This window comes from Manacus candei, unplaced genomic scaffold (assembly GCF_025592945.1).
Source record: "Manacus candei isolate 608988 ecotype Guabito, Panama unplaced genomic scaffold, ASM2559294v1 h1tg000008l, whole genome shotgun sequence".
NCBI lineage: Eukaryota > Metazoa > Chordata > Aves > Passeriformes > Pipridae > Manacus > Manacus candei.
In genome coordinates, this window is record NW_026138056.1 from 15,558,382 (window position 1) to 15,584,643 (window position 26,262).

The following is a 26,262-nucleotide window of genomic DNA, read 5'->3' on the forward strand; positions in this document are numbered from 1 at the left end:
GCTCCAGCATTTGTTTTTCCTTACGTGGATAAACATTCCCAGGGGTTCAAATCAGTGGATGAGAGGAATACCATGTCTCTTGGTATCACTCACTCACCCAGCTGCATTAGTAAAAATTAGTATTCTGTAAAGTCTTCTTGAATTTCAGCTAAGTGATCCTAACTGTGAGGTGCTAACAGCATGACATTTATGTGACTGGTGTTAAAACATTTTCACTTCCAGCAGCTGAACCCATAGAAGGAATTTATATTGCCCTATCCCCCCAGTTTTTCAGGAGTGCCTGAGTATATCCTGTAGAGAAAATAATTTAATAGTGTATGTTTAGTAGCAGCTCAAATAGTTCTCTAGTTCCAAATAAAAAGCAGAAAGTTGTATTGTTTATTGCGAGTGTCAGACTTCATGTGACTGAGAGGTCACACGTACCATGAACTTGTCCTGCAGGGAGGCAGAGGGCAGGGCTGTGATCAGCTCTGATCTGATGAAAGGGGCTGTTTCAGTCCCTTGCCCAGGCTGAAAGCCATGCTGGTGCCAGCTTCTTTTCCCTTCTCACAGCCAGAACGGGTTATGTTTTATCAGGCATTCATGCGAACTGGGGGAGTGAGAGAGGGAAGAGGGCAGAGAGTTCCATAGTGTGGTGTTTATTAACTTGGATTTTTTTTTAATTTAGCTGCCTGACATTTTCCCGTGCTTAAAGGAAGTCAGATCTTGACTTATATTTTCCTGCTTACTGTTTTTCTACACAGAAGCACTGCTGTCCACTAACAACTGACTGTGGTATATTTCTTCTAGCACAATTAACATTACCCAACTGATCTACAAACAGCATGATGCCTTAAAGCTGAGGGATGGGTGACAAGGACAGCAGGCAGACTCTTGCAAAGACCTGTTTAACCCCTTGTGATTGTTTTGCAGACCCAAGGGGCAGGCTCCCCACGTTCCTCACCCAGCCACACGATCAGTCGGCCTATTCCAATGCCCATCAGGTCTGCCTCTGCCTGCTCCACCCCAACCCACGCACCTCAGGACTCTCTGACCGGAGTGGGAGGAGACGTGCAGGAAGCCTTTGCACAAAGTAAGTCTCATAGCTTGTCTGAGGTACCTGGAGACTGAAGAATCATTATTTCTTGTGGTTACTGTCTAAATGAACTTGAGCTTGAGAGTTGCGTGCAATGAAACAAAACGAAACAAAACATATTTGCAACAACTGGGTTTTGCCATTGAAAATCAACTTTGTCAGCCATCAAACCTTGCTGTCAAAGTGATCAGGTAAGCAAAAACTGGACAATGATGCCAGTTAATGGATTTTATGGTAAGAGGGAATTTTGATCAAGATGGTCAAAGTGATTATTAGTGCTTTGTTAACTAGAAGAATTGCTATTGATCTCAGCAGGGCGCTGTCAGTGTGTTTGGTTTTAAGTAAAGACTTTGCAAGAAATAGATGATACAGTCATAGAATTAGTTCAGGAGGAAAGGGCTTTTGTAAGTCAGCGTGTCCGTCTGCTCCAAGAAAAAGGACTTCAAAGTGCTATCAGACCATTCAGGATCTTTACCAGTAGAGTTCTAGATGGCTCCAGGCACACATTTTCCACAGTCTCTGTTCCAGTGTTTGATCATGTTTACTGTGTGAATTTCTTGTCCTTGTATCTGATTGGAACATCCCTTGATGCAACTTGTGACTCTTGTCACTTGTCTTTTTGCTTTCAGCCTCTGAGAAGGGTCTAGCTAGACTGGACAGGAGTAGAGTCTGGAAGTCTAGGTGAACACTTTCTTTGCATTTCCAGAAAACTACCATCCCCTTCCCACTCTTCTGTCAAGTAACAATAATTTTTAAACTGTTTTGAATTTCTAAGGCCACAAATTAAATGATTATGTTGAATACTGAAGAAAGTGAGTCTGCTCTCTCCTAAAATATTTACATAATTGCAATTCTGATTTGAAAATTTTTTTACCTCTTGCCCTAGTACAAATTAAATGTAAGTTTAAATGTAAGCTCTGAAGTTCCTCTGCTACAGTTGAAGCATGTTTGTTCCCTAGAGCCCAGATAATCCCTCTCATGCACCCTTCCCCTTGATTTCCATGGGAATTGTGTCTTTGTGTGTATCTTAGATTGAATCAGTAATGCAATCAAGAACGTGCTAGTCAATTCATGTATTGAACAGAGGCATAATTCCTAGTACCAATATAACAGGTCACTGCTGATCTCATTTTCTAAAAGAAACAGAGAAGATATATTTTTATTTTTTTTCTGCTGTGAAAAAAAACAAGGCAGGCAAAAATATAAACTGCCAACCCCTATGCTGTTATGGGACAGTTTCTTCCAGGGTTAAGAGTAATAGAAATAATGTAGTGGCCGCAATAAAATATCCATAAACAATACTAAGGCTGCCTCAGGCAAATGCATTTTAAGTGTATAAATGTGTTCTGGTCAAGATAAAGAGCAATATAAAAAGTTATGTGATCACATGTTAAAACTGCTGCATTTGATAAATATGTAGCTTTATGTCATTATTTACTATATTCTCTAGATGGGAAGGTCAAACCCCAAGAACTTGAAGCCAGCCATTCTGTCACATCCTAACATACGACTTTGTGAGGGGGGTTGGGCTGAGATTCTATGGCTCCATTCTCTGCTGCACCAACAAAGATCTGCCTATATATACATAATGCAGACAAGCCATGGTTAAAGGACATGTTCTCTTCGTTGTTTCTGTTTCTCTTCCATAGTGTTTGCAATAGTTCAGAGTTACAAAAGTGAGAAGATTTTAGAGAGGGAGTGACTGTCTGTGTGTTTATCAGAGAGAAATTAACTACTCTAATTTACATTCCAGTAATCATTTGCTAGTGGATATATTAAAAGAAACCTCCTTGGGATTTGAGGAACTTTTTAAAATGTATTGTTTTGCATTCAGGCAGTTTTTAAAAATTTACAGCAGCCAAATCCTGCCAATTCCTGTAAATAATTCTATTTGGAAGACTAGAGGTTCTGTGGGATATATTGATTATTCAGCTACAATAGTATCTATGTTTGGGATTTGGGGGAGTTAAGCATGCATTACCCACAGACCCCTCCTTAGGAAGGAGTATTTCATGCAGCTCACAGGAATCTTTCATGATTGATGGTTAAGGGAATATTGCCAGGTTCAGCAGGGAAGCACTTCTAGATGCATTATTAGAAAGAGTTTAAAAGCAGCCTGGGGCTGTTTAGAGAGGCAATAGCACTTCCTTTATTAAAAAAAAAAAAAAGTGGGGGTGGAAAGAGAGGCAGTAAATTATAGAATATACAAGAAAGTCCTTGAGTTACAGGAGAGGCTGAGAGGGAGTGGAGAAGAGAAATCTGCATAGTCTGGGTGAGGTCAAGTGTGTTTCTTCAACATTTGCCATAATTATCTGGCAAATACCTGGCAATAATGGTGTCATTAAACAGAGCTGTGGGAACTTACAGAAAACGCTTCATTTCTACCCTCCTCCCCCACAGGCACTGTAAATGAGTTCACGCTGGATTTAATCTTCCAGGCCTGGTCTGCTGGTGTCACCACACAAATGCAAGCTTGATGGCAATGAATAATCTCCAGATATCTGGCATTGTGATTAAATGAAGTGTGAGGGTAGGCTTCTGCTTTTGCATACAGCATAAGTAAATGAGGCCATTCTGCAGAGAACTCCACTGCACGTGTCCTTCGTAAGGACTTTGATACCCTGAATTATCACAATGACAGCTTTCAACGGGGTTAAAACTGCCTTCAAGAGGAAAACATATGTCATGTGAATAATCATAACACTGTGCTTTGTCCGTCTCTTGCTTCAGGTGCAAGACGAAACTTAAGAAATGATCTGCTGGTGGCAGCGGATTCAATCACCAACACCATGTCTTCTTTGGTAAAAGAACTAAATTCTGGTGAGTGAGGTTGGCCAGGGTGGATAGTCACTACATTGACATTTCACGTATTTCTGAAAAAAAAATGGAAGGTGGGAAGATACAAAGCAACAAAAAGGCAATGTATTGTATCTTTAAAGCTTGTCATGCTTTTAGAAAAAAAATCCTTATATAACAGCTTCAGGAACACAGCAGTTTCCCGAAGCCATGGATGTAGAGGTGCAGCTGGATACAATGAAAACTTAAAGTTTGTTTGTTATTCCATGTGGAGTGGGATTTCACTCTTTAGAAATATCATTCAATATAGAACATATAGGACCTATTGTAAAATGTAGTCTGTAGTAGTCTCATTAAAATATCTTACCTTATAACTGAGATAAGCAAAAGCTTCAATATTTGGTCCCACCACAAGAACAAAACTATAAGCTTTGCCAATATATGTAGAATAATATGCTGTTATTCACTGTGGACATAGCATTCTCAGTTGGAAAGGCAGAAAAATGCTTAGAGAAACAGGCAAGAATACTTTTGTGAAAGTTAAATGGAAATTTTTGCTTCACAGAAGTGGGGAGTGAGACAGAAAGCAATGTGGATTCTGAATTTGGACGGACTCATTTTGATGACCTGGTTCCATCCCCGACATCTGAAAAGGCTTTCCTCGCCCAGATCCATGCCCGGAAGCCAGGGTATATCCACAGCGCTGCTGCCACTGGCTCTCTCCGTAGTGACATGTGGGTACCTGCTCAACCTTCTTAATCACATTCTTTTTCTTTTGAAAACAATGGGCAGCACGCAGTATTTTCCCTCAACTATTTGATTACAAAAAAGAAAAAGCATAAATCCAAGTGAGGACTGCTTCACGATTAGATAGTAGGAAGCTCTGTAAAGGCCAGAATTTAGGATTCCCTCAGGAGTGAGCTGTCTCGCATCCAGCCTGGTACACTCAGGCAGCATAGAGGCTGTTGGGCAGATGTTCTCCCTAATATGCTCTGCAGTCCTATTCTCTGCTTATGCAGACTGAGGGGCCTATTAGAGCTCACTGAGAAAAAAAAGTTTTTAAATGGAAAAGACAGAATGCTTTTCATTGACCAACTCAATTGATCAACGAACAGATTTATTTTTAGAACCTGAATCTTCCTTTCAGAGACAGTACGGATCTTTCTAGTTATTTTTAGTTCAACCTCTTTGTATCAAGTTATTCAGAACTTTTGTTACTCATTTCCTTAGGGAAATGCCTTCAGCTGAATATGCCCTTTGGTGTACTTCATCAGTGCCAAACCACTGGAGAGGGGAAATATCAGACGTGTTTTCCACTGCCAGGAAAATACTAGCTAGTGGAGCATGTTGTTGGACTAAAAGTATCCCACACTCTTCATAGCTTACAATAAGGGAAGTTTTATTGACTCTGAATGTCATTCATCTCAGGAGGCTATTTATTAATGTCTTTAGGGTTACAGAAGATGGAGACCCCTATGTCAGAGCAGATGATGAAAATTATGAGAATGACTCTGTCCGCCAGCTGGAGAATGAACTGAAAATGGAGGAGTACCTGAAGCAGAAGCTGCAGGATGAGGCATACCAGGTGAGAGAAGGACACCAGCTGCCCATATTTCTCCATAAGTGAGAGATGACAGTGCGCCATAGACACCCAGTGCCATCTAACCAGTCCTGGGCTCTGGGGTGTGATTTCTTCTCAGTTAATAGAGCAACTACATCCCAAAAACTGCTGCCACTTTTCAACAGACACATGCATCTATCCTTTGTGCGTATCCAGGAAGACCACACTGCCTGAGGCACACAATGGTCGTTCATAAGCTTAGCAAAGGTACCAGGTGGGACAGAATTGCCTCTGAACTTGTTCTCTGCCTGTGCCTACCAAGTCACTTAGACCTAATTGCCCCCTACCATAGATGCTGGCTATTGGTGTCAAGCTGTGTTGCTATTTTCAGATATTTTTTTCTTCAGTAGCAAAAACCATTCATAATGTTTCTCCAGTGTGAACTGAAGCTAAAGTGCAGTCTGTGTGTTAATGTCATTGTCAGAATTTGAAACTACAGAAAAGGGTCTGAAATGAATTTTATCCCAGGGGACCAAGTATTCGACAGCCTGGGGATTTCTTATTAAGCACCTCCCTGAGGAAGTTCTCAAAGGGCATTTGTTGAAGAGTCTGAGTAAAGCAGATATGCCAGGGGGAGCTGGAATTCCGTAGATATCCATGTCTGCATCATGATCTCCACTTCGTCTGGGTGTAATGGATTATTGCCAGACTTTAAGTTATTCTGGCTCGGATCATCTGAATATAAAATACATTACTTTTTATAAAGTTGGTAGTAGTGTCAGTAGGAGGGCAAACCTAGTTCAGTTATTTGGGAGTAGAGCTGAACCAAGCAGAAATAACTCTTTTCCCACATGGTGATCAGTTTGAGTTTGAACCTCACCCCTACAGAACATAGACCGAAAGATTAAATGGGCTAAAAAGACCAGATTAGGCAGGTTGTGAGAGATCAGAGATATGCAAATGAGATTCAAAATCACTTCATGGGCAGGAATTCTTTAAACTGCTGATTTCTGGGAGATAACAAAATCTAGCCTTTTTTTCTGGTACTTTTCATACAGTGTCCAGTGCCAGTCACTTTGGAGACAATGATCTGGGACTGACAGGCTTGTGATGGAATGAAGATTGGCTGCTTTTTTGGTCTTCTTTTCTGTAAAGCTGCTAGGATATGTTAGTCTTGTAGAAGTTCATCAAGTCTTATGAAAATTGCAGGTAGTCTTGAGGTTGATGTGAGCATCTTTTTGTTGTTCTTGTTTATGTAGACTGGCTACGTGCCCATGATGGCTTACCAAAAGTCATTTCATTGCAAAGGTCTTTAAGGACATGACGAAAGGAGAAGAATTGTTTTGGACTATTTACGAAGGCAACAGCGGGTGACATGGGGGGATTGTCAGAATTTTTTATCCAAGATAGGAAATGGCAAAAATCACAGCCTTTAAACTTCTGAACAGGATGAGGAGGTACTGCTGATAAAAAGAAAAGTAATTGTCAGTTATAAAGAAGGGGTGCCTCAATGGTCAGAGCTGTCAGGCATCAAATAATAAATGTTATTCTTTCTGGTAAAAAATCCATTTTCTTCAAAAAGAATAATAGACCAGTTTGACTGTATTTTGATTACAGTATAGAAGTGCAATATATGGCAACAGTGTTCCATGAGTATCACAAGTTACAAGGGGATTTTGTGCATGCATAAAATTCAGTATGCATGTGCACTGCAAAAAAGGGCAATAGAAGTTATACATTGGTCAATGCCACTGGGTGTTACTCTTGCTTCAGTCAAAACAGAGCTTTTCTGCTGTCCTCCACCAACATTCCCAAAAGAAGGAGAGGAAATCTCCTTATCAATGTCAGAAGAAAACTCCTTCTGAATTTAGGTCAGCTAAGACTACACCCAGGTGAAGTTTATTCCCCATTGGTTTACATTATTTGTTGCCACCAGGGGAGCAATAAAAAAAAAAAGGCTTTTTTTTTAAAAATATATTCACTGAAGGAACAGAATGTCCTCATTCTAGACAAGTTCTGTTTAACAGCATTTTTCCAAAAGAAATTTCGTGATGTACTTTACTGTCTGTGAGATTGTCAGCTCCTATCAGGCAATGATTTGACAGTAGTGACTTGTAAGTAGAATCTATTTTTAGTTGATAACCACAGACCCAAAGCATGAGAAGTCCTTCCCAGTATGACTGATGCCATTTCAATTACAGAGCGGGTTTAAAGGAAGCAAGAAAAGGTATTAAGTTAGTAGGGACTACTAAGATGATTAGGAGTTAGTTTGAGTGTCATGTATTGATCCTGAGACGTGCTTTGGCAGTGGCTTGTTTTCTGCAATTTGCTGTTTATTTGTGGCATTTTGCTATTCTATTCCTTTATCTACTAATACCACTGAGTATAAAGACACAACTTCCTACTTGCAAAAACAAAGGAAAATTGAACCAGTGAATAGTAGCCAGGTCAACTATTCTCATTTGCATCAAACCATTGGAATTTATTACAAGCTATTTTACTGTCTGTACTCACATGTACACTGCATTCATCTGGATTGCGAAAAAAAGCTGGAAGCTGTAGCTATCCTAGTGCAATTGTCAGCTGAAAACTGCGGGGAGGAACTCATACTAAGGTTACAGAATGGTAACTTCAGTAACAATCTGGTAACCTTTTTTATGTTATTAAATGTCTCACTTTGTGTAAAAGCTGCACATTTAGAGAAACATGTAGATGTCGTGTAGCATGGAAAATGCTTGGTCCAAACCCACTCTTGTTATTTTGTGTCACCTTGTTTCCAAGCAAGATTTTCATGCTAAACTCTAAATTAATATTAAAGTATGAGCAAAAAAAGCCAAGATACATGGGGAAATGAGGGACAGGGAACCTCAAGGAGGCTTCTTTCTTTCTTTTTTTTTTTTTGAAGCATGTTGTAAGTAACAAGTATCCATATCAGAAAAAAATCCCCACATATTAATGCACAAGTATAAATGCTAACAGTGCTTATCCTTCCACATCTGCTTCCAGTTGTGTTCTTGTTACAGTCTTTTGCTGGGTGTGTTGTGTAAGACAGTTTTCATTGGTTTTATTTTCTGGGTCCCTAATTGCTCCCTTTATTTCTAGGCTTTTGCATGGCTTTCTTCAGAATAATACACTGCCTGGCTGCTCACGGGCTTAATTTGTCATCTTCTTGTTTTCTATCCTTTGTTATCTACAGGTCAGTTTGCAAAGTTGAGTGCAATATCCTTCTCTCTCCTCTCAAGTAAGTATTATTATAATTTAGACGACTGTTTGGAATTAATCCTCATAATGTGTATTTCAGTTGCAATGCACCTTGAGCCATCTGAATGTGTATGAGGATGCCGTTTCTTTCTTCTTTTAACCTGTGTTGGGATGCCTAGGAATCTCTCTAAAGCAGTTCTAATTTACTGAAATATGCTCCTAGTCCTGAGGATTCCCATTAAACTATCTTTTTGTTTTGTTGACCATCAGAGTGAGAATGTGGGCTTTTCATCCCTAGGGATGACAACAAATATATTAGCCAGTACAGAGACACCTTATCCAGAAGATAAGGAATCAGATTACATTTCAGGAGACCTGAGTTTAATTCTTTTTAATGCTTTAATCAATGCTAGGATAACTGAAATAAATAATTTCTGGTGAGATCAGAACATCTACTCCCATGTGTGAAACAGAAGTCAGGCAAATATTACAAAAAACAATCCACCAGCTGCTTAACCACAGAGGTATCTTCAGATGTGTTGTGGAAGTTTAAAATGCCCCAATCCAAAGTGCAGGGCACTCAGCTACTAGCTAGGGTCTGGCAATTCAGACATGGTAAGAAGATCTATAAATTCCCTGCTGTCCTGTATTCAGGTCATGTTCCTTACACATGCCAACCTCACAGTTGCAGCACCGAGATTAATGCCAAGTTCAGCAATTGTGTTTTTCTTCAGGAAGACAGACAACGTCTATTTTTATGAAGTAGCCTGTTATTCTGAACACTTGCCCAGGAAATGGGAGGCCACACATTTCCTTTTTGCCTCATCTGAAGCTGTGGGCTCTGCATTTCTGACTTCCTAGGAGAATGCCCTGCTGTGACCATGGCAGCGAGACAATGCTGTCCATCCTACTGAGACACTGAACCATGGGGTAATGGGGCCAGAAAGGCAGGAGAAGTCAGACTAGGGATCTGAGTCTGGTCTGTAAACTGAACCTCTTCCTCAAAGCCAGAACTAATGGCAAACAGAGGTCAGTGATCAAATGGACACTACAACTTGGGAGCAGGGTCATGTTCAGATGATCCCCTGCTCCGATAATCAAAACCAGTGAACTAGCCTGTGCCAACTCTAGCAGGAACTGATATCATTACATTTTGTATGCCTTGTTTTATGCTAGACCTCCTTATTTATAAGACAATTTTGATGGCAAAACTTGACCCTGATTCAACGGGTTTGCAGCTTCTGCTGACAGTAAAATCTGGCTGTTAAAATGTATACCTTGTGAAAGTAGCTGCTAGTAGGTATTTCCAAAGCAATGTCTCTTGCAGCTAAAGCAGAATAAATGGATGTGGAAAACAAATAAACTGCAATACCCAGAGTACTATAAACACCAAATAACTGCTCATAAAAATTGTCCTACTTTGCCCCTCAGGTTACATTCATTTTCTCAGTAGTCCTGTTAAAAATATGAGCTGTGTAGAGTTTCCTAAACATTGACAACCAGGAAAATAAGTTTTTTTATTCTGTTTTGTTGCAGTTGTCAGTTATAGATGAGGTCACAGGAAAAGGAAAATAGATCTTTCAACAACAATGTATGCATATAACTGTATATAGTGGAAATGTTATATAGAACTTAATTTAATTACAGTTTGCAAACTTGCAAATAAGTTGAAAAAAATCCTTTTCATTAGAATTATAAAACTGAGGCAATTCCATTTAAGGTTTTGTTTTTTGTTAGGAAGCAATGTTAACGTAGTGATGTGAGGAAATGCATATTGCTGTACAGCCTGCCTTTCTTGAAAATATGTATCCTGTCTCAAATTAGCAGAGATCTGAGACTACTATCTCATCTCCTGGATGAGAAGCATTTTGAAATCCTATCAAAAAGAAAAAAGAGTTTCATAGTGAAATTCTTTTTGGCTCCCAGGGAAGCCCTTCAGCCAGTAGCAAGGACTGTAATATTCCCACCAGCTGTAAAAGCCCAACCATACAGAAATGAACATTCAAATCTGGTGGATTTGGCATTTCACCTACATCCACAAGAACAAACTGTATTATGGTACATTATGATAAATACATCTACATGTGGTGTGTCTTAGTCTTCTCAAGATTCACTCTCTTGTGAATATGGAAGTCTGTCATATCTTGTGTGTTTTACTCAGTACTTACATTTCATGGCGTTGGAAAAATAATTTCAAAATAGTTCATGTCAGTCATGGTACATAAAGTGCTTTTGCTTTTTACGTTGGATTCTTGCTTGCAGCTTAGAAACTGCACAAAGAGTTTTATTTCTAAGCTGTTATTCAGTCACTAATGATACAAATACAGTCCATATGACCCTAGATGGCCATATGAGGTAGAAAGCCAACAGACTTTCCTATCTCACAACAGTATTACGTTTGTGCTTATTTAAAAAAAAAAAAAAAGATGAGGGAAATGAGATCAGTTTATTGTAACTGCATATGAGTGATATTGCTGCTGATGGCCAGCCACAGAGTTTTGTCTATTTCCTCATTTCATTAATCTGGGGTTGGTGTCATTTGATTAGGGCTTAATGCAATATATTTGCATTTTTAAAAGTGCTATGTACAGTTTTCTGGAACTGATTTTGGAATAACATCTAGTATAACAAATTCCCCAAATTCCGAAGACAGCAGGTGATTCCAGTAATATATAAAACATAATTTAATCATCTTTTCAGTTTACTTTTTATGTTAAATGTACTTGTTTTATTTTTAGTAAAGTAACAGAGTGAATTTGAGCTTGTTTTCAGCAGGCACTAGGCAGATCTTAACATCGGGTGAACCTGCAGCTTTGATGTTATTTTACCTCTATCCCCTTGATAGCAGTTGGTTTTTTGCCAAGGATAGCCAATGGGAGCAGAAAACCTCCATTTCAGAAACTGGTTGAAAAGTCATTTTCAATTAATTGCTGTTGACTTGTGCAGTGAACATATTCCCATGAGACCTACAATTTCCTAGATTTTCTAAAGCTATTCTTTCTTAATGCTGGCACACATTTGAGTTGGTCGTGCCTAATTCATTTATATGCATTATTATAACAGAAAAGAAGGTGTGAAAAGCTAATACAAATCAGACCTAAAGCATCCACTGAGAGGGAGTACAGGGGGGAGTCTTTATTAGAGATTTTGTTCTCAGTTTTTTAACAGTGATTCTCCCTCTCTCAATCAAAACATGTAATAATTTCAGTTAAAGACTCAGATCCATTCCCACTCCAAACCCTCTCACTCACTCAAAACCTTATAAACTGTTGTGGGATCTGGGGCTTTGAGTGGCTGTGGGTGACATTTTCCACTGCAAAAATGCCTCAATAGTTTGTATTGAAACAGGTGGAATTTTTTTGAAACACAAAACCCGCAAATCCTCTCAATTTTTTTTATATTAATACATTCTTAAAAAAATACTACATATTCAACTTGACTGTTTTTCCAAGACAGAAATCTTACTGAGTAACACTTCCATATTTTTCTCATCTCTTGCTTTTTTTTTTCCCCAAACTCTGTTTTCATGTTTACCAGCAGAGATTAGGAGTATCTCTGCTGGTAGAGAGATGGTGTGGTCAGTCCAGTCCGCCCAGTGTGCCACTGTGAGAAGGGCTTGGTGTTGGCTAAGCCAAAGGGCACAGATTAATTGTTTAAGTGCTGTGAAGATACAATTGGCCTGCATCCATGTTTTTTTCTGAGAAGGAAAGATTTTAAAGCTAGCATGCAGTTCACTGGCTGTTGACATTTTCAGTCCTTTGCAATGGGGACTCCACCATTTACTGTTTAGGAAAGATATGACACAGGATCCATAGCCCAGAGTCCAAGTCAGGTTACTAGCCCTCAGCTGATGGACGTGTGGGTGCTATATTTGCTGTGTCCACAGCCTGAGGTCTCATTTCCCAGCTGTGCCCTGGCCTCTCTTCAGCTCTAGGGCCCTAAATGCTGCTACTCAGAGCAGCTCACACACTACAGTTCATTCCTTGCACGGATTTCATGCCGGGAGCTCAGGAGATCACAGAGGAGTGATGGTTGGTGTGTTGGTTGACTGGATCCTCAAGAGGCCATTTGGTCCAGTCTCCCACCTGATGCAGGTCTATCTGCAACACAAGACCATGTCAGCCATGGCTTTCTCTAACAAAGATTAAAACTTACACAGATAAAAATTTCACCACCTCCCTGGGCAGTGTCATCCTTCTTGTACCTTTTATTTTGTCCTCATGTCCAAGCTGAACCTCCCAAAATGCCTTTGTCTTTCTTCTGTACTTCAGCACTGCCAAGAAGATTTTTGCTGTGTTATCCCTGTAAATACCCTTCAAATAGCTGCTAACTGATCCTCCCTTGACACTTCTGCCCCAAGCCCAGTTTCTTCAGCCTCTTCCTCCTAAGCCAGTGATGCAGCAGTGAAGAAGAAAGATACAGGCTGTAGATGAACTGCTCATATACGTATAAGTCATACTCTACTAGCACAATCAAATGATTCAGCATCTCTTTTTGGTTTTTTCCTGAACAAATACATAAAAACCAGCATTATCAGGACCATTCCATTTGAAAATAACAGGAGGCTGGCAGCACAGTAATTTTCAAAAATGTCTGCTACATTTGCTCAGTTATGTTTTGGTTTTCATCTTTATTTTTCCCCTTAAGTCCTCCTCTTCTTAGCATGTAGGTTTAAAAAAAAAACTGTAAAAGAACTGTGACCAAGTTAACAGGGAAGAAGCAACTTTAGTGAATTCAGTTCTAAAATTACACAAGTGATAGGGGTGTTTTTTAAAAATCACTGAATGATAAGTAACAGAAAAGAACCTGTGGATTCTGTTACAGAAAAGGTCAAGAAACAATTTTATATCATGACAAATCATATGAGTCTTGACTTGGAATTAATTTTGGCACTTCTAAAATGTTGCAATGAATTTAAAGCTCTGAGGTTCATTAGTACTCATTATTTCTTGTATGAAAATCTCTCTATCCCAGTGCTGGCTGTGGAATAGAGAAAAGCCTTGAGAGAATTTAGAATAACCCTTCCCACACTCCACCAAAGAGAAGTAATTTATCCAGAAAATTTGAAGCAAACCCAAATACTTAGCATTACTGTCAATGTCATCTTAATGCTTCCCATGCTTCACCGACCCCTCTTATTTTACTCTTGTGGTTTATAATGATACTGTCAAGAAATATGAGATGTTCCTATATTTTAGGATATTAGGAAAAATTTTGTCACTGACAGAGTTGCCCAGCACTGGAATAGGCTGCTCAGAGAAGTAGTTGCTGAGTCACTGTCCCTGGGGGTATTTAAAAGACAGGTGGATGTAGCACCTGGGGACATGGTTTAGTGGTGAACATGGGAGACCTGGGTTAACAGTTGGACTCAATGATCTTAGAGGTCTTTTCCAACCTAAATTATTCAATGATTTACATAACCCTGAAACTGAACCCTGAAATGGCCAGTCTTCGTGAACGAAGATTTGGGAAAGGTCTCTACCCACATTTGTTACAAGCGCGCTGGCGATACAGGGCTTTGCAAATGCGGGTAAGGCCTTCGAGCCTGCGCAGTGGATTTTTTAGGTGAGACACAGTGTGTGCTGAACTGAGCCCACCCTTTAATCCTGAGGTTCATCTGCCGGGACCGAGTGAGCTTGGACAGTGGCAGTGAGGTCCTCAGGACGTAGGTTTGTTTAGAGTGACCTTCTCTTAGATGGATGGCCTTACAGGGCTGACGAGCTCTGTCTGCCCGGGTTTAGAGTTGTCCTTCTCTTCTGTGTGTTCCGGGGCTCCCCTCTCATCTCCCACGATGGCACTGTCCGCACAGGCGAAGCTCCCATTCTCTCACTCCTTGCCGGGCCCAGCACCCAGGGCCGGCCGGGCCGCCATGAAACATGAGTTCTAGGACTGGCCCAAAAAAAAAAAAAAATCAGTCTTGGGCAGCTGAGAACTGACCTCTTCCACGCCTTTCATTTTCATTTTTTGGCTGATTTGTGAAGAGTGAAATATTCCTTTACTAAGATTTCCGAGTAAGTTTGCAGACTTAAGCGGTACAGATGCATGTCTGATTTTTAAAACATATCATTTAAAATGTACCTCAGACATTTTTTATGAAACTCTCATTATACTTGCAGTGCAGGTTTCCTTTCCTGTTGTCAACGAAATGTTAATGCCTGTCTTTTGTAACTGCCTGACACAAGGAGACACTAAATTAAGATCATCATAACATTTGGAATGCATAAGTATTAGGGAATGGGATGGAATTGTTTGTGGTTGAATAATTAATACAATCAAATGGTGTCAGGAAGGAGAAGCAGCAAGCTTCTACCTGACCTTTCTTATTCATCAGATTTAACTATTTTTGCTGAAGTAATCTGCATTTCATCTCCCATCTTGTAGACCAGCCTTATGCCTGAAATGAGTAGAAAAGAATTCATGTCAGTAGGGTGTGGTATTACGCTGTTATTATCGTATCTCATGCAATGCAGATGGGTTTTCTCTCTGAGGTAGTTCAAGAGAAAAAGGGCTGAGCTCCTTAACTTTGGAAGAGTCAGGTATGTAAACAGTGTCCTTACAATAAACATGCCAAAACCAGAAGTTTGCAGTATTACCTGACTGTAGATCCTGACATAGTTCTGAGAAAGAGCAGCAGTAATCTATCATGAATTTTCCATTACCAGCTAACATGTTGATGACTCCTCTATAGGAATTTAAGGTACTCACTGACGCTTCAGGATACAAAGGAGCACCAGGAGAAACTGGTGCACCAGAGGACTAGGCTGTTTATGAGCTATTGTAAATCATCCTCTTCAGTAACTACAGGTTCTTTTAGGCAGAGTGAAACATATCCAGGGCAAGTAATATGTGTGGGGATGCTGATCATGGTGAGGGACTGTTAATCGAGTGGCTGAACACTGTGCTCAAGGGGAATAATCCATGGGTTTGCTACCAACAGCTATTTATAGAGTGACGTGGAAGGGGAAAATGGAAGGGAAAATGGGAACACTGCAAATCTGTGTCAGTGTAAACTGAGTTACCCCGGGATCCCTCAGCAGAGCAGGGAACAGTCTTCTTGCCCAGGGCAAGGAGAGTTTCCAACTTCACACATACCCTGTAAGTTCTTGTTTACAGCTCAATTACCTATGGCTCACCTAGGTAGGATGGCTTTTTCCCTGTCTTAACTCCTTAAGTGGTAACCACAGGAACTGTCCAGCTCCTGCTTTTCTCTCTCAATAAAGCAGCACTCAAAGGCTCTACTTGCTCTGCCTGTGTGGGTGCAGCATCTTAAACCAGCACTCTTTAAAAACCTTCCCTAAACATTTCTCAACAGGGAAGCTGCAGTCAGACAGACAATGAAAGCTACGTAAGAACTGATGATGAGGAGAGCTGCTTTCGGACAGACGATGAAGAAAACTCAGCTGCAAACTTCACAGAAGAATGGAACCAAGAGGTGCAGCGTCTCTTGACAAAAAAATCACATAACTAAGTTCTGAGGACTGTAGCACAGTACTTTTGTTCTAAGAGTTGTAGTTTGTAGATGTGTGTTTTTGACAACAAGACTTTTGTTTAAAGCTAACTTATATTAGCTACATCTTCTGTAACATGGCTCATTACTGGTGAAGCAAACAGACTGATGTACGTACTGCTGTTACACAGGACAGTGGTATTAATAACTCACGTGAACCCTTTGCACATGATATTGAACCTGTTCAGTTTACAATGACAATACTGTTTATAGATAGAAATTTGATTTCTGAATACTTTGAGATTTTAGTAGATTGGTTTACTATACACTGTACATTTTTTTCCACAGATGAAATAAAAAGCGACAATTATGCATTTAACACTGAATAATAATACTCCTGAGTGTATATATCTAGTAGCCCAAAAAACAAAGTACCAGACTATCTTTGCAATTTGTTTGCAAGTCTTTAAATTAAGGCTTATACAAAATGTACTAAAATAATAATTATAATAATATAATTAATAATAATAATAAACTTCTCTAATTTAGGGCTAATGTGTAACTTAGGAATGTTTCTTTCAAAATAATCTAACAAATCAGCCATAGAAGTTAGTGTAAATATTTTTTTTCCAAATAGATATCATATACAAAAGGTGACATTCAAATGATATAGAATCTAGTTTTTAAATCAGCACAGATCTTCTTAAAACTGTGAACTATGTTTTGAAATACTCGTTGCTAAAGCTGTTTATAAACCACAGGTGCCATAAGATCCCTGAACTGACTGATGTTACGTATAATCCTCCATGGTATTGTTTCATTGATGTTTTAGCTTTAGTAGGCATGTGTTCAACAAACTGGCTATTTCCATCTTTCTGCCCCTCCTCTCCTCCCCGCCCCCCCTCATTATGTTATTTTCGAGGCCTTCAGCTTTAAATGTACAGGCTTAAAGTGCGCTTGCAACTGTTCTCTTTTGATTTCCGAATGTGTACTGCCTTAGCCAGCCACCAGATGTTCTGCATGCTCTCTTGGAAATGTGTAGTGAGACTCCTTCAGAGCTGGATGGAGAAATAGCGATCAGTGAAAAGCACAAGAAGAGCGGTGGATTTTTTCAAAAGGACAGGCATATAGTTACAGGGTTGGAGATTGGTCTGGTTTAGTATTTTTCCAGTATCAAGGCATTTCAGGAGAAAGGAGACTGACCTGGCCATTGTGGGTTAGACAGTGAGACTGCTGGCTAAGAAGTGTTTGCTCTGCTGTGACTACAAACCTACAGATGTCCTGAGCAGGGATTGACACACATCAGCTGTAACGTGCTCCCCAGAGCACACTGCTTGGAAATAAAGGTGACACTCATATGGCACATAGCACTGCCCTGCAGAGAAACCAGAGCCAGGCCCTCAAGAGCTGGAGCAGCAGCAGTCAGGGACACCAGGAGATGTTCCATGCTGGCTGCCCAGCCCTCCTGAGCTGCACAGTGTATGAGCTCGGGACCACCTCTGTGCCAAGGTAATTTTACTGTCCTAATACAACATTAGGCTTCCAGTACCTGGCTGATCTGAAGTGACACTGTCTAACGGCCCTAAAAACAGTGGTGTTTCATACAGATATTTCACACCAGCATAGTTTGCCTACAGCAAGTGATGAGATACCCATCTAAAGCAGGTGAACAAGGCTTGTCTGTCCTTGCTTTCATGGTGACATGGATGTGCACTGCCATATTTACGTGAGATTGTAGCTCAACCCAGTAAATCCACTTGTTTGCATGTACTCTCCAGGCTCATGGCTGTTTCCCTGGGCACTATGTGTTAGGGAATGAGTATCTGTATGAAAGAGCTGCTGCCATTTTTCACTTCTATATTGTTTTATTGCGTATGCAGATCTCTTGTCCACATCTCCTTGCATATCTGTGCTTGGTCTCAGACATCCAAATGCATACTAAGGGTTCTAGATATCTTCATGTAAGCTTTTCATTTTTGCAATCACTGGTCTTTGCTCCTGGGGTATGTGCCACCCTAGCAAGGCAGGCACCATATCCTCCACTGCCTCCTCCTCCAACCTCCTCTCAGGAATGGGTTAGCCTCCACTAGTGCCTAGCACTCCATGTTTGAAGCTACTCCAGTGAACCTGTAGACATTGCTGTCAGCTCAGGATTCCAAGTAAGCATTTTCTGAACAGGAAGAAGACAGCTACATGCAATGGCTGATTAATTCTACCCATGTCATGTTTAACTGTACCCAGAGTAAGAGATCCCTCTCATCATCTTATCATCTTAATGTCTGCGTGCTCATTATCACCATGCTTAAAATAGATGCAGTAAACTAAATCCATTGCAAGAGCTTCTGAACTAGGAGTAATGACTAAAGTTCACTAATCAAGTACTTTTCTTTTAGGCTGGTGTCAACAAGGTGATCCCTTAGAGCTGGAGTTCTGGGTCCCTTATGCCCTGGAGCTCTGAGATGAAGCACCTCTTACTTAGCTCTCCAAATGTCTATTTTAAGCATTTTCCAACTGTTAAGCTGGCTGCATTTTCACCCAGCTGGTCTTTGTCTGTTTGTTGAATATTATTTTGGTTGTGGTTTGCGGTCATTAAAACAGTTACAGAAGAGGTCCCTGGCGTGGCCCTTTTCTTAACTACCAATGGCCCACCACAGCAGTCAAAACTCCAGGTGGTTTTACTGTCACTGGGGGAAAACCAGTGGTTTGGAATCAGGAGACAGGGATGTGAAGATGTATAGGGTCCTTGAATGTCCAAAGCGAAGGTGGAGAATGGGTTGTCTGTAAGTAGTAATGTTAACTAAACTGCATAAAAAGGTGTGTGGCCTTTGTTGTGATATAATATGTATTTTCTTATATGCATGAGCCAAATTGTTGCATCATAATTTATCATAAGTGTGTCCACCTTTACTTTCAGTTGTCATCTTCTCCCATCCTTATTGGTTCTTGGCAATTACTGTAGATAGACCTTGTAAATATTGCAACCTCGGGTTGCTGTAATCACGTTGGTTCAATTCAGCAGACGGAGCTGTGAACAACAAGCACTCCACTGTGTCCTGAAGACAAAAGGGCATTTTTACCTTTGAACCAAAAAAATTTTAAAAAGTATGAGGAGTTACATCTTGAGGCTACTAACTGTAAGACATTTTTAAAAACTACTGTACTTGACACCACTTGAGACAGATATAGAGACACTAAAGATGTCACGATATTCATTGGTATTGTAACAGAACTGCTATTGTATGGGGTTTTTGTATTGCTGTTAAGTATTGTTTTGTGTGTGTGTGTTGGAACCTACTGGGGACATGTTATATTTTGAAGTGATTAAACTATTTAATTGTGTGTCTATATTTTGGAATGGAATTATTTCTTCATTAAAAAGATTTTTAAAAGGAATTTATGGAGCATCGTGTTTGTGGCTTTTTATGGGTTTGGATGTCCTGTTCCATGTAGCCCAAGCAGCGTTTTCTTTTAGCAGGGAAGGAAACTCCATCTCCATGGTGCAGCAAAAAGTCTTTTCTTCATCCACACTGTCTCCTCTTCACAAGAGAACTCCATCCACCTCCTTTGGAAGTGCTTTGAACATGGTACAGAGCAGTACCCGCTTTCAGTAGCCCAAGCAGTTTCTTCTTTCTTCCTTTCTTAATTTTCTGTATCTTTAGCAGTTTCACATCCTGAAAATGCAGTTCCCCTGTCTGTAAAATACCTGCCCCTGTATCCACTTAACAGCAATGAAAATGACCATAAGCAGAGACGCCAGGGCCTGACAAGGTGCCTGGTACAGACTTATGAGGGGGGACCCTGGTCCTCAGGAACCTAAACTACCTGCAGTGGTGTGATTTTTTCTTACCGACTGTGTTTGTCTGGCCTTAGAAGGAGCAAGACCTTGGAACCGACACATTTGAATGGCTTTACCATACACAGTTACTTGTTTTATTGCAGAAGGACATAAAGTCTTTGTTTTTCCAATTACACTTTGAAGATATCTTTCTATATCAGTTGTTGGTAATTACAACTGATTGCTAACCTAAAAGAGCATGGCAAGAGCTCCTGCTTAAAGCAACAAGTTTGTGTCCTGATGCAGTGCTTGGAGGTACTTCATCAGGATGCAGCAGTGTATGGAGGCAGTGCCCGGCTGTGCTGCTGGCCCGTGGTGGGAGCCCTTCCCAGCTCTGCCACTGCCATGGCAGAGCATCCCACTGGCAGCTCAGTGCAGCCAAAGTGTCGACAGCTGTGCACATAACATTGTTAGCTGGCCAATTAGTTACACCAGGGTGAGATCTGTTAGGAGGAAAGCAGTAGCAGCACACCAAAAATATTCTCAATATACTTACCAGATATCCCAGTGTCTTGGGAAGCTGATAAAGCCAAGTCTGCTGCCTCCTTCAGCGTTGACTGCTGTGGTAACCTATAAATCACCAGGGTTTATTTGCCCTAATTCCCCTGTCTACGCAGTGACGTTCTTCAATAAAGAGGATCATTTTACACTGTAAATTATTTGCCAGATCTGCTGAACTTTGCCTCCACAATCCCAGTCCAAATTCATATCCGCAGGATTGTAATGTATGATGACATATCGTCAGCTCATGAGGATAGCTCTGTTTTATCCATGCATAATCCCAAATTGCTGTATTTCTTCCTAACCCACAATCAAGTCTGTGGCCCTTGGGGAACAAAGGAGCCAGTGAAAATTAATTTACAAAGGCTGTTTTCCTCTTTCCCTCTTGGTTACTCTAGCTGCTTTCTGCTCCCCACAAGGAAAATAGACTTGTATGGGAAGAAACAAATTGTTTCATTTGCAAGAGGAAATAAAATGAAAATACTAAAATAAAACCAGTAAAATTTTAGATAAATAAATAAATAAGTGGTCTAAGTTGGTACATTGGCTGCATCAGCACTGAAGTAGGGGACTAAAAGCATCTGGAACTTTCTAAAAGCACCTGGGAATTTCATTCAGCTGCACACAATTCTGTGATCACTCTTCCAAAATTTGCCTGGGAGACCTGTTATTCAGCAGCTGCATATTCCCATGCAAGCAGCCCTTAGTTCTGGGTGAAACTTCATAAGAGAGTAATGCAGGAATATGAAGCTGAGTTTATCACAGAAATAGGTTATGTGGAGTAGGAAGAGAAGTCTCCTCTATTGTTGCACAAAGAAAAATGCATTGAAGAATTTCATATGCTTCAGGATCATCCCGTGTAATACCCCAGATAATCTGCATATTAAGGATTCCTCTTTGCTTTCTCCTGAGTGATTGTGACCAGTTGAGTTGCCTGTGGATTACGACGGCTATCCCACACTGTCAGCACTGCACCAACACACCTTTGGCTGTAAAGGGCAAAGCAGCAGAATTAGGCTGCACCTCTCCCTGCCTTCCCATTTCCCTGGGAACAGGTCTCAGATTGGGATAAGCCTTTCTGAGGGCCCACAGTTCTGGAGCTTTTTAAAAAAGAAGCTGTTTTGGGGAAGCAACCTCTTAAGACAAGGCTGGGGGCTGTGCACAGGTCAGTAGGGGAATCATGCAGCCACATCATGCTACTAACATAAGATGGTTAATGCAGCTTTGAGATATTAAAGACTAAAGAGATAGGTGATGTTAAAGAGTAGTTGCTTTTCTGTGTCTTGGAAGGAAATGAAGGAGGCCCCGGTGCATTTTGTCATTCATATGTGATGCTGAAGAATGTAGTTTGCTATTTAATACAACAAAATTTACCACTAGCAAATTAATTTCCTCGTGACTTACATTTTTTGCAGAACACTCAGCAGTGGCCAGATGGCAGATGTGTTAGGCCTGCTGCTTGTTATGCTAATTGTCAGCCGTAAAAGCATGAAAGCTGCCCAGTTAACACTTCTCCCCTGCTTGCTATAGCCCAGCCTTGCTGTTAGAGGCCAGCATTGCCTGCAGCCAGCAGGTTCAGTCAAAAGAGGCACCCTTCAACTGCATGTTTTGACTGGTTTTCTTGTTACTGCTCAGTTCAGTTTTGGCCCCTTTTTGGTACATTCCTGTCCAAAAAAAGCATGGGTCAAACTGGTTTCCAGTATGGGGATGTGTCTGTGTGCACCTACGTTTGATCTTCGCAGCGCCCAGATCCCTGAAAGCCTCCCCTAACCCCAGCCTGAAGCACTGAGCACCCACCCCTGCTCTTTCTCCCTCTGCCACATGCACCTCAGTACAATTTCAAGATGTCAGGTGCTCCTCACCTGCACCAGCATTTTTCTTTGTGTTTTTCTGGGCATTTCAGTCTCACACCAGAGCAAAATGAGATTTGCCTGAAACCTCCCTGAAAGCTGTTCAGCACCGCCTCATGGAGCAGAGGCTGCTGCTCATCTGGGAAGGACATTTCTCACCTCTGCCCTCCTGTCCCTCTTCCCACAGAAGCTGCCATGGGGCCCAGACTGGAGTTTCTCCTGGGTGGGATCCCTTGCTCAAGTCAAAAGGTGTTTTTGGAATCCAAAATCCTTCCCTGGTTTCACTGAACATATTTGTACCCCTCTGCCACATAGAGTTACCTCCCCTCCTGCACCCCTCACTGGTGCCAAGTCCAATTACACTTCTTTTTTTATTTTTTTTTTTTTGCTTATTTTGCTTTGTTGTTTTTTAAAGCTTCTGGCAGTCACTTTAAATCCCCAATAAAGTTATGCTCCTACACCACTGCTATCAGCAGGAATCAGGTGCTTAGCAGGACTCTGCACTTCTTCAACATCTGCCTTCATGTGAAAAACCAAGAGCTTACAGGCTCTGTAAGAAACACCTTTCATCACCATACTTATTATGTAGGTACAACTAAACTTAGAAATCCCTCCCCCAAGAGACCCCAGCTCTGACAAGCAGCCCAGTTGCCCTATCCACAAAGTAGAAAAGTTGTGTTTTAGTGCTTTTAAGTGCCACTGTGTGCTCTCCAGAGCCAGTTTTTCATTTGCTACCTATAACTGCATCCTAGCTCTCAGCTCATTTGCCCAGAGACCCCCACAGCCCCCAGCAGACTGAGGGGCTTGAGCCCTGCTTGTTTCAGCTGAAAGGCTGACACTCAAGCTAGTGCAGATGGTAATTGGTACTTGAGGGAGCGTTGCTTCCAGGGAATCCTCTCATCACTCGCTCTGAGTCATACGGTTACTGGAAGACACTTCACCAGAAACACATTTTCTGCCACGTTTTCGATCTAAGCTCTCACAAATTAACTGAGTTCATGTATAAATGTAAGAAGGAGGAATGCAGAACACTTTTATAATGTTGCAATTATGAGAAATGTATGCAGACAGACACCTGTTCACCAATTAAAAACTGGGTTGATATAGAGGTTATACAAAGTCTGCACAGTTCTGTATTGATTGTTTGTCTGGCAAAGTGATAATCAACAGAAAAATTAACTGGGTTTGACTGCAAGTTAGGATTGCCAAGGCTGATGGTGCCCAGAAGCAGAAAAATTAAACTGTTTTATGTTTATCTGAGGATGCTTCACTTAACCTAACAGGAGAAAACCCGGAGGACTAAAACCAAATGAAAACCAGATCACTGGTTCAGTCGCTATTCAGTGGCCAGCTACTGCTTTCCTTGGGAAGCAATTCATTATTACATTTTGCACTGCTGGGAATGAAACATCCCATCAGCTCAGCTAATGCTGCCGAGTAGCAGGTGGTTTTCCTGCCACGAGGACACAGTGGGCACAGTCCTGCCATGGCTGGGCCATTAGGTACAGCTGAGGTACACCAACAGAAATTTGCTCTAATAGCTTTCTCAATCTGATAGCAGGACTGCATCTGCTTAGCCCTTTAATAAAAGGTGATGAATAACCATGGGGTGTTTTCCCTGGCAGCTGAAACCTTTTCCAAGATGGAAATAATGTTCATGTCTTTAGTCACCTAACAGATGAGACAGAAAAACTGGTGGCCTTGTCCAGAAACCATGAGCCAAGCCTAATTCTGGGGTGAGGTTTCACACTCCAGCTGTGTGGCCAGCACATTAAAAAAAACTGGGAAAGACAAGACTTGAGTTGTGTTGAGTGTCTGCGTCATGCCCTGTTGCCTAGGTAGCTACATTTAACATTCAGGGACTTGTTTCTAGGAGTTATGAGCTAGGGAGATAAACAAGCTCTTTTAAGGATGCAGAAGAGAAGAAGACTCGAATTTGGTTTGTTATATTTACTTTGTTGTGCTCATTTAGACATTCATGGTCTAATGATGACCCAGAAACACAGATAGCCTGCGGAAGTGTTTCCCTTGCTCTCTTCAGCCAGCTTTGTATGCCTAGCCCTGTATAATCCCTGGCACGGACACACACACACCCCCCTACACCGATCAGTTTGTTACGTTAAGGAAAAAGTGACACTCCAGACTGCACAGGGTGAGTCAAATGTAGTAAGAGGCTACCCTCTCCAGTTTGCATGGGTCAGGCTGCTCTCATTTTCACTGTACAAGAGGATGAACAGTCCTCCATCAGGTGAAGGGGAGAGCTGCACTGCATGTGCCCTCATGCCAGACCCCCAAGGCAATGTTTACCATACCCTACCAGAGGTGGTATCCATCCACATCCCACGAGCTGCCTTCTTTGCCTCACAACTAAGGCACCAGTTCTGCTTTTGTGAGATCCCATTGGTGTGAGGGTTCTGATTTTACTGCACAGTGGCGACCAAATCCTCTGATCTTGATTTTGTAACTTCAGAGCAGGTAGATGCTGCAGTGCAAGCCAGGGTCCCACCACAACAAACATGGGCAGGTGTCTGTCCTCCTCCAGTTCATTCCTCCAGAATCAACTGGATTGGAAAAGACCTTCAAGATCATCAAGTTCATCCCTTGATCCAACATCAGCGTGGTTACTAGACCATGGCACTAAGTGCCACATCCAGTATCATCTTAAAAACCTTCAGAGGTGGTGAATCCACCACCTCTCTGGGCAGCCCAGTCCAACGTCTGTGTAAAAAAATTTACTCTCTCTGTAAAAAATTTCTTCCGAATATCCAACCTAAACCTCCCCTGGCACAGTTTAAGGCTGTGCCCTCTTGTCCTACTGCTGGTTGCCTGGGAGAAGAGACCGACGTCCACCTGGCTACAACCTCCTTTCAGGTAGTTGGGATGCTCCAGGAAAAACACATGAAGGAATTATAAAAAGACAAGGATGTTCACCTGCTAACATGAAGTATCAGTAGACATAACTAGTTGGCCTCAGGCAAGTTTACCTCTGAGATGCCAATACACAGTAGCTCTTTGAAGGGTCAGCAAGAAGCACTTGCCCATCAGCCTCACCAGATTGAAGCAGCATTAGTGCAGCTCCCCAGATCCAGAAAGAACTTCTCTTGAAGGGTACAGTAGTAATGAAAATGTTTATTCTTCATGGCCTATGAGTACATTTCATTACCATTTAGTAATATCATAACTGTAACTACAGGAAAAGCTATTTTCATTATACTGTATACAGAGCTATGCAAGCTTGCATTTCTGGGCTGACTTCTGGCAAGTTTAGCCCAACACAGGACTTCCCTTCATGTAATTTCCCACAGAGACATGTGGACGTGTCTTTAGCTGTATAAACCTAATTATGCTCCTGCAGCCCCAAAACTGACGACTAAATTACTGTTCCAGAATGCTTGCAGAACAAAGCTTAACCAGAAGTGTCGCAGCTTGATTTGTTGGACCAGCAGTCTGGAAAGAAAGATCGTTATGTAAATCTAGCCTGAAAATTGTTATCAAGAATGATGACACAGAACAGAATCCTTTTCTTTTTTTGAAGGGATTCAACTTTATTACAACCACATTCAGTTTCTGGTTACATTAGCATAAGTAATGTGATTTCTTTCCCCTGTGAAGCTGCAAAATTTTTGTTCTGGAAGTGCTTGTTTTCAGCAGAAAGATGGTAGTGTTCATAAATTAACGTACACTGTGAAAATTAAAGATACCCACCCTGGCCAGTCCCAGTCCATACTTGCTCCATCCAGTGCCTTTCCTCCTCTATTTGCTGCCTGACATGGGTTTGAAATCTCATAAAACCTACAATCCATGAAGATCTGCTGCTATATAGGAGTGATATAATATAATCATGCAAGAAATAATCTCTGTTGCAGTTGACACTTCATTTGTATGTCTTTCATGGTTACTAGACCCAATATACCTTCCAACTACAGAAACATAGATAAGTGTCTTGGAAACCAGGGAAAGGACCTATTGAAGATGTAAGTCTTCTTTCCACCACTT

The 26,262-nt window shown here is 41.1% G+C and overlaps 1 protein-coding gene across 28 annotated transcripts in view; it reads left to right on the top strand.

Moving 5' to 3' along the window:
• Positions 1-19,473, top strand: part of DTNA (dystrobrevin alpha) — a 234,169-nt gene extending 214,696 nt beyond the window's left edge. For all 28 annotated transcript variants that reach the window (XM_051769722.1, XM_051769820.1, XM_051769807.1 and 25 more), the window contains 6 exons: positions 913-1,072; positions 3,806-3,895; positions 4,437-4,605; positions 5,324-5,456; positions 8,629-8,673; positions 15,946-19,473. In XM_051769722.1, the coding sequence (XP_051625682.1) occupies positions 913-1,072; positions 3,806-3,895; positions 4,437-4,605; positions 5,324-5,456; positions 8,629-8,646 (570 nt within the window). In that variant the 3' untranslated portion in view covers positions 8,647-8,673; positions 15,946-19,473. The remainder of the gene's footprint in view (positions 1-912; positions 1,073-3,805; positions 3,896-4,436; positions 4,606-5,323; positions 5,457-8,628; positions 8,674-15,945) is intronic.
• Positions 19,474-26,262: the final 6,789 nt, after the last annotated feature.